At 46.0% G+C, this 17,305-nt stretch overlaps 1 protein-coding gene across 1 annotated transcript in view; it reads right to left on the reverse strand.

Annotated features, from left to right (window-relative positions):
- The window catches only part of LOC135367177 (BEN domain-containing protein 5-like), a 46,551-nt gene extending 31,697 nt beyond the window's left edge, over positions 1 to 14,854 (reverse strand). Inside the window, exons 1-5 of the mRNA XM_064600324.1 lie at positions 14,542 to 14,854; positions 12,770 to 12,861; positions 10,973 to 11,326; positions 10,731 to 10,841; positions 1,354 to 1,428 (exon numbers count right to left, since the gene is read on the reverse strand). Of these exons, the coding sequence (XP_064456394.1) occupies positions 1,354 to 1,428; positions 10,731 to 10,841; positions 10,973 to 11,326; positions 12,770 to 12,861; positions 14,542 to 14,722 (813 nt within the window). The 5' untranslated portion in view covers positions 14,723 to 14,854. The remainder of the gene's footprint in view (positions 1 to 1,353; positions 1,429 to 10,730; positions 10,842 to 10,972; positions 11,327 to 12,769; positions 12,862 to 14,541) is intronic.
- Between the last annotated feature and the right edge of the window lie 2,451 nt (positions 14,855 to 17,305).

The following is a 17,305-nucleotide window of genomic DNA, read 5'->3' on the forward strand; positions in this document are numbered from 1 at the left end:
TCGTGTTGTTACCGGATCGCTCACTCGCAATGCGAGGAGAGACACGTCATGGTGGGAAGCGATGCAAGGACCGCGTGACCCTCTTGTGCGCGACTAATATGGATGGCTCCGACAAGCGGAAACTTCTGGGGATCGGCAAATCAAGAAAACCCCAGTCGTTCAAAGGCATCCACCATCTGCCCGTCGACTATCGGGCGAACGGCAAGGCGTAGATCACGACTCAGCTGTTCGAGGAGCGGCTTATCGCCTTTGATCGCGACATGGACAGGCAGGGAAGACATGTGCTTCTATTCGTGGACAATTGTTCAGCGCATAAGGTGTCCACACCTTTGCGGTGTGTGAAGCTGATGTTCTTGTCGACAAATACGACGTCTGTGATGTAGTCCCTTGACCAAGCCATCACTTGGTCGCTAAAAAACCTCTACTAGAAGAGGCTCGTGTCAAGGATGGTCTTTGACAATGACCAGCAGCGGGCCCAGACAGCAATAACCGTAAGGACTGCGATTGAGATGTTGTTTGGGGCGTGGAACGACGTCACACACACCACAATCCGAAACTTTTTTGCGAAGGGCGGGTTCGCAGCCATCGCAGAGGAAGTTGACACGGAGACGACATCGGTAACAAACGAGGCTGGGCACAAAGTGTCTGCAAATGGTGGAGAAGGTGACTTTTCACGATTTTGTGTCGGCCGATGACAAGGTCGTGGTGGCAGCTGAGCTATCAGACAGTGACATAAACGCTGCCGTCAGCGCAAAACACGATGGTTGGAGCTGACGCAATCAGCGATGATGACTGCGGTGACAGCGAAAATGAAGGCACAGAGAACTCTCGCGTAACCAGTGCTGAGACGCTTACCATGGTGCAGACATTAAAGGACTTCCTCTTGGAACACCCAACGGCGTCAGAAGCAGATGTTTGCAACGGACTACGTTGTCTCGACAAGGTGAGCGACATCGTCGTGCGCAATGCTATCGCGACGAGGCAACAAGTCATAACAGGTTTTTTGGAATAAATATGCTTTTTTGAGTGCTCATTTTGTGTTGTAGCCTGACTGTATCATATCTGAGTGTGGTGCATGCACTTGTTCGTAGTTTAGCGGCAATCTCCCGCATTTTCTGGAGGCATTCTTTTGGTACGAATTTCGGATACAACGAACCAATTCGCGGTTGCCAGGAGGCTTCGCTATAACGAGGTTCGACTGTATTCGGATTCGCACAGCCTTAGAAATAAGGAATTTCTTGTGGTTGTAAGAATGCTGTAAAGTTAGCCACGTAGAGCATTTGCAATTCCAAAACAAATATTTGCATGCCTCCACGAAAAATATTTCTGCAATTTTCTTGTGATGTGGTGTACCTTGTCATCAACAACAGGTAGCGGGACCATGTCTCTAGTTGAAAAACGTTGTCCAGCAATAGGCACAGCAGGTTTCTGAAAAGGATTTGTAGCGTCATGAAACACAATATTTGAGCATATGGGTCATTCCACGCCAAGTGGTCCAGGAGGGTCGCTCGACCAAGGTGGTTTGTAGTTACGTTACCATTCACGATACGTAATGTTGCTTTGAAATTCCAAACCGTTCCGCCGCTAGGAGGTCCGATGTCTTCGCTGGGGGCAAAAAACATGTTTTGTTTCGTTGCACGTCACGGCCGCTATACTGCGCTTTGAAAGTTCAAATTTGGTACAGATGCTGTATATACATCCATTGTTATTGTGAATGAGCCTCGTTCGTTTATCGCAAGGGGAAGAGACGTAGAGCCCCACGCAAGTAATGTCAAAACAGTGTAACTTTGACCATTTTTATTGAAAGAACTGTACACACGAAGAAAATGAGACTTTGCACGTGGGAAGCCCGTCACGTCACCATTCTAACAAAAAAATACCATCCGGTTTAGAAATAATTTTCATGGTAAAAAAATACTGTCAATTCGGGGAAATGTGCTAAGTACACATATTTCAAGCTAAATTTTTTCGTAGGCGATAACAAGCTGGAGATGCGCGGCCTGCAGATAATTATACATAGACAAGTTCGGAATCCAAAAACAAAAAATTTGAAAAGTACTTTTTGTTGATGCAGAGAAATTATTGTTTTCGCGACCGTATGCAAGCGCGGCACGCAGTGCGTGGCTAAGCCTCCATGCGGCAACGCTTGCCGGCCCAGTTCCACTTGGAAAGTACAGAAACTTTGCCGAGATTTATCGGAGGTACAGTACAGAAGACGCCTGCTCTCAGACTGTAGTGTCGAGAAATAACAAAATGAGACTGTTTCGCTTTGGCCTGTATCCAAGTGCATGTCATGCGCGTAAATTTTGTGGAAACAGCATGTTCAAGTCTGCTTATTCACGCCTGGCTGGGTATTTGTATGTACTCGTGGGAAACATGCTGGAGAACGGCTTACTCCCAGATGTGGTGATGTCGGTGGGTATATCGCACCTGGGTCATTCCAGGCGAAATGATCCAATGTGTGCGCTCGACCCCCCATAATTTTGGTTCAAAAAATTCCTTTCCTTTCCTCCTCCCATTCCTTACGACAGGAAAAGGCATAGGTCCGAGATTTACTCGAAAATATTTGCCCGCTCAGAATTTACGCCGGGTCAAAGTTTGTAAGAATAACGTAAACCATACCGGGAAGTAAGTAAACTAGTGGGCAGAATATTGCAGCTGGACAGGTGTTTGTGGTGCAGAACGAGAGAGCAGGGTTCAAATAATGTGCCAAGGTTAAAATATTCCCGCTTGTTCCACATCTGGCCAGTCAAACGGACCCCATTCGCAGGGCTATTTCGTCCTATTTTGGGCCTCGCTAAGGATACTTTCCAGATGAGTGGGAAATCCAGGAAAAATTGAGCATATTACCCACTTCCAATCAGGGATCGGAACCGAAACTGAACCCGAACCGAAAACCGGAAAAAACCGTTATTTTCTGACGAACCCGAACCGAACCGAACCCGAACGATTTTTTTGCTTGTCCTGAGCCGAACCGGAACTGAACCGAAAAAAATTGATACGGTTACCGGTTCGGGAATCGGTTCAGAGGTGAATTAATTGTACTACTGACCGACCTTTTTTTTTTGCTCACCTGAACGGTTATCTCACATCTTTCTCTTACAATCGTGTACGGTGAGCGTAATACCCCTGTCACACGAGCATTTTCGATCCTGCTCGACCGAACCTGCTTCAACCCAATGCAGATCGGATGGTGCTACACGGCCGCTTCCAAGAAGGATTGAACTTTTGAAGCTACAAATGATGCTTACATCGGTATACGATAAATTACCAGTAATATCGCTGTTATATAGGAAACGCGAAATTAATGAGTTCCGTTTATTCATTTGCCTATATCCTCGACCCCGCGCGACAACAGCCGGAACAGCTAATCGGATACGTACTCAGACGGCGACGGTTGCGCCGCCTCTCGCGCCACAGGTCAACCATTCAATGCGCATTGAAAGTGGCCGTGTAGCAGCGTCAAAACTCGAGCGTGCTCGGGAAGTTCGATGCAGATCGGATTCGAGAAGGATCGGAATGCCCGTGTGACAGGGGTATAAGCTTGCTTGCATGTAGCAAAATTACTGCCCGTGGACCGGTTAATCCGAGGCCGAAAAAAGTAACTGTTCCAATCCCTGTAAATGCCCCGACCGCTGACAGATTTTTTTTTTGTCTGTGTATGTGCAGGGGGGGGGGGGTTCTCCCTGAGCCGAACCCGAACCGAACCGATATACCTGAACCGGTTCAAGCTGATAATTTCGGTTCAGCGGAGCTAAACCCGAACCGAACCAATATGCCTGAACCCGAACCGAACCGAAAAAAATACCAGTTCCGATCCCTGCTTCCAATACATTAAGTTCGTTTATTTTGAAGATTAAATTCGCAGTAGTTATTGCTACATTTAATCTCAAAGTTCGAACTTTACTCAAAGTTCGGTGACTTCGATGCCAATTTTGAAAATGAAGCGGTCGGCGCGCAACAGTAAAAAGGTATGCAGATGATAGCTCGAAATTGAAAGCAAGACATATAAAAAAACTAAAAAATTACTTTTCCATATGGGCGAGAAAATATTTTTTATGTCGGACATGGTACATGCGGACCGTGCGGGTATACTGACGGGCGGCTCGCGTGGCCGTGCTTTGCAGAAGATGCCTGCCGGCAGGGTGACAGCTGTACCATAGTGGTTCTGGACCTTTCTTTTTGAGAATCGAAATGGTCTGTGTTGATGATGTGGCGGCCCGTGGAAGACGACGACGACGACGCGCCTCTGCTGCCGCGCGCTACTGCGCCTGCCAGCCAGTTCTACCGGCACCGTCCTAGCGTGGGGCCACGTCCATCTGCCGGCTGGGACATTCCATCATCGCCGGTCAAGATTCATGTAGAGGAATACCCCCTCCTCTACAATATCATTTGTAATTCCCTCTTCAGCGTTCAATCGTGGCAGTAAAACAGGGGTACGACGGTCTGTGAAGTCGTGAGGGCGGTGGCTTTGCGCTCTGAGGGGCAATAGGCTGCCTTCGCCCTTCCACAGCATCAACGTGCATTCACAGATAACGTCGGCACAAATTACCGCATCGAGGTGGTACTGCACAGGCAAGCATTTACTCGTGACACTGGTAGTGATTAGCACTATGCGGCCCACTTAAGCGGCCTTCTGAGCGGCGCATGTGTATCCAGCCCCATTGGCCCACCGGGAAATTTCGCGGTGAGTCCTATGGCCAGTCTGCCCCTGCCGCTGATGCTGTGGAAACGGGCGAAAACTGCCTATTCCCCCTGTGAGCGCAGCGCCACCGCCATTACCACTTCACGGACCGTTGTGCATTTCTCTTACTGCGACGACTGAACGCCGAAGATGGAATTACAAATGATATCAACAAAGACAATTTAGGTTTTTAAAAAGGAAGGTCCAGAACTACTACGGTACAGCTGTCACCCAGCCGGCAGGCGTCTTCTGCAAACCACGGCTACGAGAGCCGCCCGTCAGTATACCCGCGGTCCGTACGTACCATGTCTGACATAAAAAATATTTTCTCGCGCTTATGGAAAAGTAATTTTTTACTTTTTCTATATGTTTTGCTTTGCATTTCGAGCTATCATCTGCATACCTTTTTACTGCTGCCCGTCGACCGCTTCACTTTCAAAATTCGCATCGAAATCACCGAACTTTGAACAAAGTTCAAACTTTGAGATTCAATGTAGCAAACACTACTGCGAATTGAATCTTCAAAATAAATTAACTTATGGTATTGGAAGTGGTTAATATCCTCAATTTTTCTTGGATTTCTCACTCATCTGGAAAGTGTCCTTAGCGAGGCCCAAAATAGGACGAAATACAGCCCCGCAAATGGGGTCCGTTTGACTGGTCAAATGTGGAACAAGCGGGAATATTTTAACCTTGGCACATTATTTGAACCCTGCTCTCTCGTTCTGCACCACAAAAACCTGTCCAGCTGCAATATTCTGCCCACTAGTCTACTTACTTCCCGATATGGTTTATGTCATTCTTACAAACTTTGCCCCGGCGTAAATTCTGAGCGGGCAAATATTTTCGAGTAAATCTCGGACACATGCCTTTTCCTGTCGTAAGGAATGGGTGGTAATTTTTTGAACCAAAATTGTGGGGGGTCGAGCGCACCCATTGGATCATTTCGCCTGGAATGACCCACCTACATCATTTAAGGGGTGATATGACTATGTTTATGACGGGTGCTTAAAGGCTCTCAAGTACTGTGTACGAAATTTAAAAAGATTTAGCGAGACGCAATCCTCACGTGATGTAAGGAACTACGGAGTTGGAAGTGCTGTGTCGCTATTCGAGGGACTGTCTTCCATGGCGTGCGCATCGTGATGGAGGACGACGAGGCTGTGTCCGCTCCAAGTTCTAGCGGCGAATGGTTACGAGGGTAAGTCTGTGATCACCTCCCTTACTAGTGCTTAGGGTACTGCAGCAGCTTGTAAACTCCTCCAATCGCCTAGTGTACTGGAGTATTTATATTGGCCCCGGGATCAGTAGCGGGATACGCAGCCTGATAGGATCATACACCAAGTCATTTAAGGACAGCACAACAAATGAAACACCTCACAACTAAAATTCTCGCATGTAAAAAACAGGTGTCGAAACCATATGGTCATTAAAAATCGCTGTCGTGTTCAGCACCACTGTCTCTACATGTTGTTCGGTGCCATAAGGCAGCAACGAATTCCTGACTATAAATTTTTAGGTGGTGTTCAACTAATATCCCTGTTGCTTCCTAAAACTAAAAGTTTGGTGTACCCAGTACACGAGTATAAGCTTACAGCAATGTAGAATCAACGATGAAGAAGGCGTAATGACGTGTTTGGCTTCGTAATGGCGTGTTGAGACCTTGTGCATGTCTGTCCTGCTAAGTGCCGTTCAGCCTCAGAACTTTACACCTTGTTAACTTTCCACCTTGTACAGCAATGTAATAGGCAGTCTGTGGTAACTGCGAATTCTAGAGGTGCCACGTGTTTAGCACTGAACGTTCCTGTTTTCCTCTCCTTATCCTCCCATTTCTTGTCAGTCATTTGTCCGCTTTATAAGTCTGTCTTCTTTGTCTGTTTGTTTGGCATAGTGGACAGAAACGTTCTCCCACCATGTAGCTTTGGCCCATCAGACTGCCATAAGCGTATGCTGGTGAAGACAACAAGGCTGCTCAAGTTTGATGATTTGAGCGAGAGCTCTCAGCACATTATTTCTCTCTGATCCAAACGCGAGAGAAACAGCATCACAACAATATGTCAGCATCACCATTATATCTATGCTACAAGGTATTCCTCTCTACTTGCGTCGAAGAACTGTGTCGATCCGCTCAATGTTCATAAAAAACGAACCAGAGGTACGAACGTGACAACGGCCAATCTTGCGAGAGCTGCCGTGGGTTTGCGCTTGGTACCCGGTGACAGACTGTGTCCCAAGTGCCATATTAAAGTGAAGAATCTGCCTCCTCTCACACCCCCAGCACCACAAGAAGCGACAACGCCTTCAAGCACAGGCGGACCCGTTGTTGAAAGCCCCGAAGAGCTGCAAGGCCTCAACGCCTCCCTCTTAGCAATAGGTGAAACTCCCATCACTCGGAAGCATTCCTTCGGCAAAAAGGCATTCCTACACCAAGAAAAAGTTAGAACAAGCTCAGAGGAGGCTTCAGGCAAAGTTTGAATCGTCCCTACAAGTCCGTCTACCTGGTGGGAACCTCAAGAAGGAAGACCTCTCAGCTGAATACGAGAAACTTCTGGATGAGCTGCAAAACAAGTTCAAGGAGGAGAAGTCTCGTTCCAAGCAAGTTGCTACACTCACCGTAGCGCCCTCTTCGTGGGGACATGCGGAAGTTGCAAAATTTTTCAATGCTAGTGAAAGGATGGTGAGGGCCGCCAAACGCCTCAGAAAAGAAAAAGGTATCCTCGCCGAGCCAGGTCCGAAGCTAGGCAGAGCGATGAAGGAAAATACATGAGCCTCAATAACATCTTTCTATGAGGATGACAGGGTTTCACACAGCTTTCCCGGGAAGAAGGACACGTGGCACGGACACCAGAGAAGAATGATGCTGTCAAATTTGCACGAAGCGTACGAAATGTGGAAAACAGAGAACCCTGATCTCCAGGCCGGATTTTCAACGTTTGCACATTTGCGCCCTCCTCGGTGTGTTCTGGCGGGTGAGCCGGGAACTCACTCCGTATGTGTGTGCCATTACCACCATAATGTCAAACTTATCCTGCACGCGGTGGGTATGAAGGACGACTATAAGCACCTGTTGGACATGATCGTGTGCAACACACAGGATGAGCGATGTATGCGTGGTGCGTGCAAGGAGTGTCCCGGCATCGCCAAACTCCACGAATACTTGGAAGCAAATGTTGACTGGGATGATGACCTAATAGGAGATGTTACCTTCAAACAGTGGATACCTGGACTGCACAGCAGGCTCGACACAATCATATTGCCATATGATCATCTTCGTGACCACCTTCTCGAAGACATCGGGGACCTCAAAATGCACCACTTCATAAACGAAAGAGCAATCTCGCTTTCTGCGACATTTGAAGCTTACCCTTCCTCCTGACAAATGTGTTAATGGATTTTTCGGAAAATTATGGCTTCATGGTTCAAAATTCATCGCAGTCGTTCCATTGGCATGACAGCCAAGCCACGATTCACCCTATTATTGTATACTACAGAGATGTTCGTGAAGAGGACTGTGAGCTACAGTACAAGACATTCATCATGATCTCTGATTCGTTATCACACGAAAATGCGACAGTACATACATTTCAAACGTCGTTTTTGCGACATTTCACTGCTGACTCTCCACATATTCGAAGAATTTCCTACTTCACCGACGGCACTGCATCACAATATAAGAATAAAAAGAACTTCGTGAATCTCTGCCACCATGAATCCGACTTCTGAATTGGCGCTTCATGGCACTTTTTTGTGACGTCCCACGGGAAAGGTCCTTGCGACGACAGTGGCGGCACACTCAAGAGGTTGGTGGAAAAAGCCAGTATCCAAAGGCATTTTGATCAGCAAATATTAACACCCCTAGACTTATATACGTGGGCACACCAAAATATGAAAAGCATCACACCGATTTGGGTAGGAAAAGAGGAGATTGAAGCGCACAACGAGACCCTTTCTACCAGGTAGAGAAAGGCCATCACCGTCCCTGGCACAAGAACGTATCACTGCTTCCTTCCGGTCACTCGATGCCATGTGGCTGCAATGACAACGTCGTTCTTACAGAAAAGAACTGTTTTTCGTGTATTTGATGGTTAAAAAAACGTCACGAAATACCATTTGTTCCCTTCAACCCGGGATATTTTGACGACCCTCTCTTCATCCTCTACCGTTATTACATTACTACATTTACTTATTACATTACTCACCACCTTTGTTCCCTGTATTAAAATGTAACATATTGTCCACTGAGTGTGTGCGTTTATTTCCCCGCATGCGTATTACGGATAGCTTTATGCTATGTCCAGTGGTTTTATGCATTGTGTCTTTTTTATTTTTGGAGACAGCGCGCTTCACAAACACATCGAGAAAAGGAAACAGAAAGTTATATTGTTTCATTGCTACTTTGTCCAACAGCCGGCTTCTTCTGTACCCCTGATAAATCTCGACAAAGTTTCTGTACTTTTCAAGTGGAACTGGGCCGGCAAGCGTTGCCGCATCGAGACTTAGCCACGCACTGCGTGCCGCGCTTGCATACGGTCGCGAAAAAAATAATTTCTCTGCTTCAACAAAAAGTACTTTTCAAATTTTTTGTGTTTGGATTCCGAACATGTCTAGGTATAATTATCTGCAGGCCGCGCATCTCCAGCTTGTTATCGCCTACGAAAAAATTTCGCTTGAAATATGTGTACTTAGCACATTTCCCCGAATTGACAGTATTTTTTTACCATGAAAATTATTTCTAAACCTGATGGTACTTTTTTTGTTAGAATGGTGACGTGACGGGCTTCCCACGTGCAAAGTCTCATTTTCTTCGTGTGTACAGTTCTTTCAATAAAAATGGTCAAAGTTACACTGTTTTGACATTACTTGCGTGGGGCTCTACGTCTCTTCCCCTTGCGATAAACGAACGAGGCTCATTCACAATAACAATGGATGTATATACAGCGTCTATGCCAAATTTGAACTTTCAAAGTGCAGTATAACGGCCGTGACGCGCAACGGAACAAAACATGGTTTTTGCCCCCAGCGAAGACTTTGGACCGCCTAGCGGCGGAACGGTTTGGAATTTCAAAGCAACATTACGTATCGTGAATGATACCGTAACTACAAACTACCTTGATTTTTTCTGTAAAAATCTGTGATGGTCGAGCGACCCTCCTGGACCACTTGGCATTGAATGACCCATATGTTATGTAATGTATGCAGTGTGTGCCACACCATAGAGAAGTCCTGGTGAAAAGCATAGCGCACGTTGCGACACGGGCTAGCATCGCTGTCTGAAGGACGTGAAGATAAATGTTGTCAGTTGAACATTCGCGAGAACTGTTGTGAATCGGTATTGAAAAATGCAGCAGCGCGCATCATGCCGCGCATATTCGGAACACTACGATCGGACCTGTTTCAAATTCACACGCCCTATGCGTGTGCTTCGCATGTTGTCATTGGATGCCGTCAATCTTTGCCTCCTGGGGACCCCATTCGTTGCCGCCAAAGACGGCTCTGTTTTCATAGCATTTTTCTTCTGAACGGAAACATTCGGGAACTAATTTTGTTTGAATTGCATTACATAATTGAAACATGGGCTTTCATTTGAGAGCAAGTTGTTTTTGCATTTTAGTGCCCCTTTAAGACCATTGGCCTCCCACTGAGACAGCCTGATGAGCAAAGCGTGCGCAGGCAATCTTTTTTTACCACAAAGTATTGTCATAGGAGTACACAGCTTATTAGCAAACACGTCATAATATTTCATTGGATAGATTGTGGAAAGGCGTGAGCTGGAAGAGGGAAACGTGGGAGTAGAACACCCTTATTTTGCCACCTTTTCTTTCGTTTATGGGTCGTTCTAGCCAAAAGCGGGGCAAAACACAGTCTCCAAGAAGGCTGGTGGGACAGCGGGACCACGACCTCAAAAGCGGGATTGTCCCGCCTAAATCGGGACATCTGATCACATTATGTTGAATAGAACACAGAGAAGGCACACTGCATAACTGTTTCTACTGCTGCAGTGTAAGACACCAATGAAGTAGCTATAGAAATGACACAAGCAGCTTACATTCGTATTCTCATCACCCATATGGCTAGTAGATGGCAGTGCAGGGCAGAGGGCAGTCAAGTTACTAAAATTGCCATCTTCAAGTTGTTTGCCTTGTGCTGGTACTTGTTGCTGTAGAAAGATAGCTGAGCATAAGTAGGATAAAGCAGCAGAAAAATACAGTAAGAATGTTTACTGGAAGAGTCCATGCACAATCCTGACTACAAAACAATTCAAAGGTAATTCAATAGACAATGCCTTACCATGCAGCCCTCAGTCACAGGGCTCATCTGTGGTGCTCTGGTTATCTGTACTGTGATTGACGGACAAGTGTACTGTTCTATTCTACTACAGCAGTGAGTACCCTGCTTCCTCAACAGGGCCTCTTGCAACTCACGGCAGAGACGCCTTTCACTGTCCAGTTCCCTCCTCAGCTTACGTATCTCACGTGCTTGTTCTTTGTTTTCATCTTGTGCCTGGAGAAACAGCCTTTTGGGGATCACTTCATCATCAGAGTCAGAGTACTCTGACCCGGTGTCCTCCTCTCTCATCCTCCTCGCTGGTCGTTGCTCAGGCCTTTTGAGTCTGTCTTTGCTTGCAAGCTTCATCCTAGAGTCCTGTGTAGCAGGCCAACAAAACAAAATAAATACGCAAAAAAATTCAATGAGTGCAATACTGGGTGTTTAATTTTATTTGTTACATAATTTTTATTTGAAAAACTAGCAGAGCAAAATACATGCCATTTTTGCAGTTGAGGTCTACAGCCAGGCTGATATCCCCTCGAAGAAAGTATGCAACTACAAGGTGGCCAAACTAAAATTCATTAATTAACTCTTTAATTAGGAGATTTGGGGCAAAAGCGAGAGACCAAAATGAGAGATCATCCTAGTTGAAAGATATTCCATGTTTAAATTATCCTGAAACATGCACGTGTGTGAAGATTTTTTAATTTGAAAGTTGGAAGTTTGAATTTTGAAGTTGAAAACCCCCGAATTTTGATATGCAAATGAACCGAACAACGACGAGAGGGTTTTACAACAGAGGCAAAATAAGGGTTTTCTGCTCACACGTTTCCCTCTCCCAACGACGACGACCTGGAACGCAGGGGGGAAAAGCCCTCATTTCACGTCAGAGAGTCACGTGATTTGGAGTGATAGGGACGACTAGAGTAGGTGCCAACCTGCGAGCCAAACAAACCGCTTTCCCGCCCAGATAAGCCTCTGTCAGCGAAGGTGATGCGCTTTTCAGGCGCACCTTTTCACTTTCGGCTCATTTGCATATGAAACTTTGGGGGTGGGTATCTTCACACACGTGCATGTTTAAGGATATTTTAAACATGGAATGGCTTTCAACTAGGATGGTCTCTGATTCTGATCTCCCACTTTTGCCCAATATCCCTTAATTAAAGAGTTACTTAACTAATTTTAGGTAATCTGTCATATTGTAGTTGCATACTTTCTTCAAGGGGATGCCAGCCTGGCAAAAACAAGCATATATTTTGCTCTGCTAGTTTTTTAGAAAATTCTTTAACGAATAGAAATAAACACTCTGTAAATAACAAGGTACCACAAAGTAATATTGTTTTCAATGTGACACACACACAATGTAAGGTACACACCAAACACAGTGTTCGAATTTCATCAGAATCGGTAGTAAAAATGGAGGGAAAACAAACGCTGGCAGAGATTCCACTGAAACCATTAAAAACAAGAGTTATGACAAAACACATGCAAAGCGTGTAGTTACTGTCGATTTTATGCTTCTTGCTAGTCGTATCATTCAGTTCTATGAATTCACTGCAATGCTTTCTACATGGTGATACCACAGTGAAATGGTGCGGTCCCCATGACACAAGTAACAACAGAACAAATTAATACTGCACGTGTGCTGCGTAACACTCCCAACATTTTATTTCAGTGCACGTAAAAGAGCCCCCAGGTGGGCAAAATTAACCCCTAGACACTGTGGCTTCACTCATGATCACGGTTGTCTTGCGACGTAAAGCCACGAATTATTACTGTTTTATTTATTTATGTGCAAGCAAAGCCTTAGAGTCTTACCCCAAGAACTTTGTCGTCTTCAATAGGCTCAATTACGTCAGGGATTTCAAGACACCTGTGCAGCATTTCAGCAATAAGGGCTTTCTTTGTTGCTGAAACCAAAAATCGTTTTCCACATGTAGATATAGTCCAACTGGTAAAGCTACACTATTAATGGACCAGTCGAAGTTCACGGGTGACAGCACACTGGCTTGATTGCATAATTTCCCTCCGACAAAATTTGTTAGCAACACATCATAGCACCTGGCAGCGACACAACTATTCTGCATCCCCTTTGCGCTCAGCTTAACTGGTTTTTTATGGCACCCATTGAACGTCAGTCACCGGTGATAGACAGTTTCCGAGCTGCGCTACTTGGCCTCCTAACGAGATATAGACAAGGGGCAACATTTGGTGAATACTATAAACACGAAATAAGCGAGTGGCAATCCAGTCCGGTTGCTCCAATAAATATTGCTAGATTGTATTGGAGCAACCGGACTGGATTGCCACTCGCTTTGAAAAATGCATCGGCGCAGACAAACACTTCTTTGCAGGCGGGGATCTCATGATGGTTGTACACGGCCTCAGTCCTAGCTGGCTCGACACAACCACCAACAGCTTTGCACAACCACTGCTCTTGTCCCCTCAGAACACAAGACTGTAATGAATAACTAAGAAATTGACTGGTGATCGCAGAGTTGGTTCTGTGCTCCAGAAGCTGTAGTGGAATGTTGAAGGGAAAACCCCGAAAAAGCTCAAGGTGAAAGGTGTTGAGCCACAAATACCGGCAAAAGGCTGCCGGTATCAGCTTTCTACCGGCAACAGGCAGAGGGAGCAAATAACCGGCCCTGCAAGTATAATACCGGCCTGGTGGCAACCCTAGGCACAGAGGTCGCTACTTTACAAAGATGAGGCTGTGCCCTCCACGTGTTTCCTATATGGGTTTAACCTTCTTGGAGATTTGGTGTATGGTTGAAGTTGCCCGCAAACTGAGGTCACTCCTACTGCACTGTGGAGTCGTCCTCGCTAGCTATGAGTCATGAAGCTGCTACTTTTAACACAGGGTTGGGTCGACATGACGTATAGCACCACATAGGCTTAGGTGCTTGAGCATTGCGGTTGAGTGACAGCTATTTTCTGTCCGCTGCAATGGAAGGACCATGGCCTGCTACAGCAAGCATCTTTGAGTATAAGGAGGAGAAAGAAAATGGTAGCGTGGGTGTTTGGTTGTTTACTATGCGCCCTGGTGGAAAAGCTCATCTGTGCGTCAAGCAAGTCAACGTCCGATTTGAAAAAGCACATCAAGGTATGTTTACTAACTTCTCGTTCCGGGCGAGATCAGTAACAAAGCTGTAGAGCTTTTTAGCGGTACGCTTGCTTTCTGCCTTATTTGCTTTAAGGGAAGAGAAAAAGATACGCAGGATAACGACCAAGGCGGCTTTGTAAATCTGTAAAAATGGTTTTCAAAATTATTGCCTTGAGGAGACCTACGTGTCACCTACAAAAACGGTTGTGTTGTTTTTCATCTTAACGAACGCGTTACTTACTAGTGTGACTTTCAGGTTACTTACTTTTCTTTCCTAAAACGTAGCGCATGAAGTATTGCGTTACTTTTTACGGGTAACGGCATTCCGCTATTTTTAGAAACGTGTAGCGATATCGGGATTTCGTTACTTTTTGCTCAGGTAGCGCGTATATCGGTATTACGCTGCCTCTTTCGAGGTAGCGGGTACAACACTGACTGTTACCCATACAGCACGTCTTCTGCAACAGGTTAACATTCAACTCACCTCGAATCATTATAACCTTTGCCTTGTAAAAGTCTGCCTCGCTACCGTCGGCTGATCGCCAGTATGTCAGTTTGGTGCATTTAGGGAGCGATTCACAATTCACAGGGTGAAAGTCCATAATGAGGGAAACCGGCACAATAGCCTTGATGTCATCTTCAACGTACTTGACGTACGCATACATCGCTTTGCAGTTGCTGTACAAAACTACAAGAAGCTCAAATCGTCAAACGAATTTCAAACAAAAGACGGACAAAAACGCAACACTGACAACTTCCGACAATTTGCCTGTTGGCGGCAAATGAGGAACGAACTGTTGCCAGACGCAGGGTTCAGCACGGTTTTGTAGTTTTACATTTTACCGGTTACATTGCCAAGACCAGCCAAGATATAAGAGGCATGTAAAATTTGGCAACCCAGTTTTACATCGTACCAAAAACGTTATTGAATATTTGGTTGACGTTCATTGTTTCCGCTTTCAGCGGCAAGCTCATAGAAACCGAAACTGCGAACAAAGAGAAACCTCCCCAAATCCGTGTGGTGTGAGCGTCACCCATGTGGTGTACTGGTAAGGTGGTGGTGGTGGCAGGGGCAGGGGCGCGAAGCTGTAGTAGAAATCTATTGTAGCTGAAAACTCACGTGACCTCCGGATCTCGACCAATGACTGAGGACTAGCCACCCAATTTTTTTTCTTTTTTGATTATGTCGCGAATGACGTAAATGACGTGTTATCCGTTTCTCTCTCACTACTTTCCTCCTCTCGGCTCTGCTTCCAGTCTTCTTTTGTTCCTTTTTTTTTCTTCCATGCACTGTCTTTTTGGTTCGCGTTTGTCGGAATGCAGTGGAAGTTACAGGAATACGACAGAGCCTTGGTTGTTTGTCACATGAAGTATTTTATTGTGCAACATACGGTTATGCAAGCAAGACGTACAAAGGATGACATTAATATTGCTCCAGAATTTGCTTGAAGAAGCTTGATAATGTCGGACTGCCTATGGCAAGGACTGCTACTGGGAACTGGAGCTCAGTGGCTGCAAGATGAAAAAAAAATTGTATGAGATATATGGTTATGCATGTGAAAGTTGCAATGTAAATAGAAAGAATAAAGGTGCTATTGAACGCGAAAAATAAGAGCGGTGGTAGGGTTGCGAGAAGCTCGCAGCCATGGGGTGTGACCAGCGACCTTAGTATAAAAAATACCTTTTATTGCGCTACTTCACAATGATATATTCCGACCGATTCGCCTGACAATCTTGGCTTTGGCGCTACGTACAGAACAGCTACTAAGTCAACGCGTCGTACGAAACTTGTCGAGCGAAATCACCAAGAATCAGACTTACAGTAGCGTCATACCTTTATACAGTACGACGTGAACGGGTATTTAATCATAACGTTTAGATGATATTGTTTCACGAAAAGAAATATAGTCTACCATCGTATCTGCAAAGCTACGCTGTCTGTCTCGGTGACCGCGTATTCCGGTAACTGTTAAGCAACTTATTCACAATACACGAAGTGAATGCGGTGTTGTAAGGCAACAAGCAACGACAAATGACTTACCGTATTTTCACGCGTATTAGCCGCACCGCAGATAAGCCGCAGGACTCGTTTTTCGATACATTTTGAAAATGTTTTTGCAGATAAGCCGCACTCGCAGATAAGCCGCGGGTAATACGACGCGACCGCTTTGTGCGCTAAAGCAGTGATGCACAAACAAAATCAATAGAGACTCTCAACGCTCGTCGACGCCATACTCCATGCCAGCTGCCCTGTTCCCGTACTGGTCCGTCAACGACTTTTAGTTTGAAGCCGCTGCCGTAGCTGTGCCTCCGCGATGGAGCCATGCCTTACCTATAACTGCCGTGTCCACGAATGCTGCTGCTCAGGTCAAATGAGAACTGACGCTTAGCTGACCACGTTTTATCCCGATGTCAGGTGTATTGGACCCTTCCTGTGGGTCTGCCGACAAAGGAGACCGTAGGGAAGGCCATAAACAATGTGGTCCACATTCCGGTATCGGCATGATGTATAACAAAGGAGGTCAGTTCTAGTGTTCTACTAAGATCGGATTGTGCCCTTGTTGGGTGTTTTTTGTGGATTGACGAGTTAGTGGTGTTCCAGGAGACGATCACTGTCACCCCTTTTGTTAAAGCTGCGTCGGGGAACGTATTCGGAAGGTCAGTCCACTCGAATGTACACCCGCCCCTGTTCGGTATTGTTCGTGCACTGGCAGGGCGGTCCTGTTCCGAAAAACATGAGGCACTGTCGGCCCTTTCGTTTAATCCGGGATATGGGGAAAATACCAGGGAAAAATACCCATCAGATAAGCCGCACCCGTGGATAAGCCGCAGAGCGTCCGCGAAAAAAAAAATTCGCGTATAAGCCGCGGCTAATACGCGTGAAAATACGGTACCTCTCGGCAGTCGTTGACCAGGTATCGGGTACGAGGCGTTCGGGCGCTCGAATACTTTCTACACCAAGAAGCAGAGCACAAATGTTGCGCAGGCATCTTCCCTGGCAGCTGTTACTGTTCGAGGACACTCACATGATACAGCTTGCGTTTTTAAACAGGAAAAAACAGAACTCATAGTCCAACACAACCGCTACACAACACGAGCCGTCCGAAACGGACGCCGTCGACTCCGTGGACGCCGGTTCCAACCGGCACAGCCGCCGCGCTGTCGCCTGTTCGAGCGCCCGCGAACACATTTGAAAACGGCCAATCATCGCTCAGAAAACGAATTCATCCTCATGGGAACCAATCAGT

The sequence above is a fragment of the Ornithodoros turicata genome, chromosome 1 (genome assembly GCF_037126465.1).
Source record: "Ornithodoros turicata isolate Travis chromosome 1, ASM3712646v1, whole genome shotgun sequence".
Lineage (NCBI taxonomy): Eukaryota > Metazoa > Arthropoda > Arachnida > Ixodida > Argasidae > Ornithodoros > Ornithodoros turicata.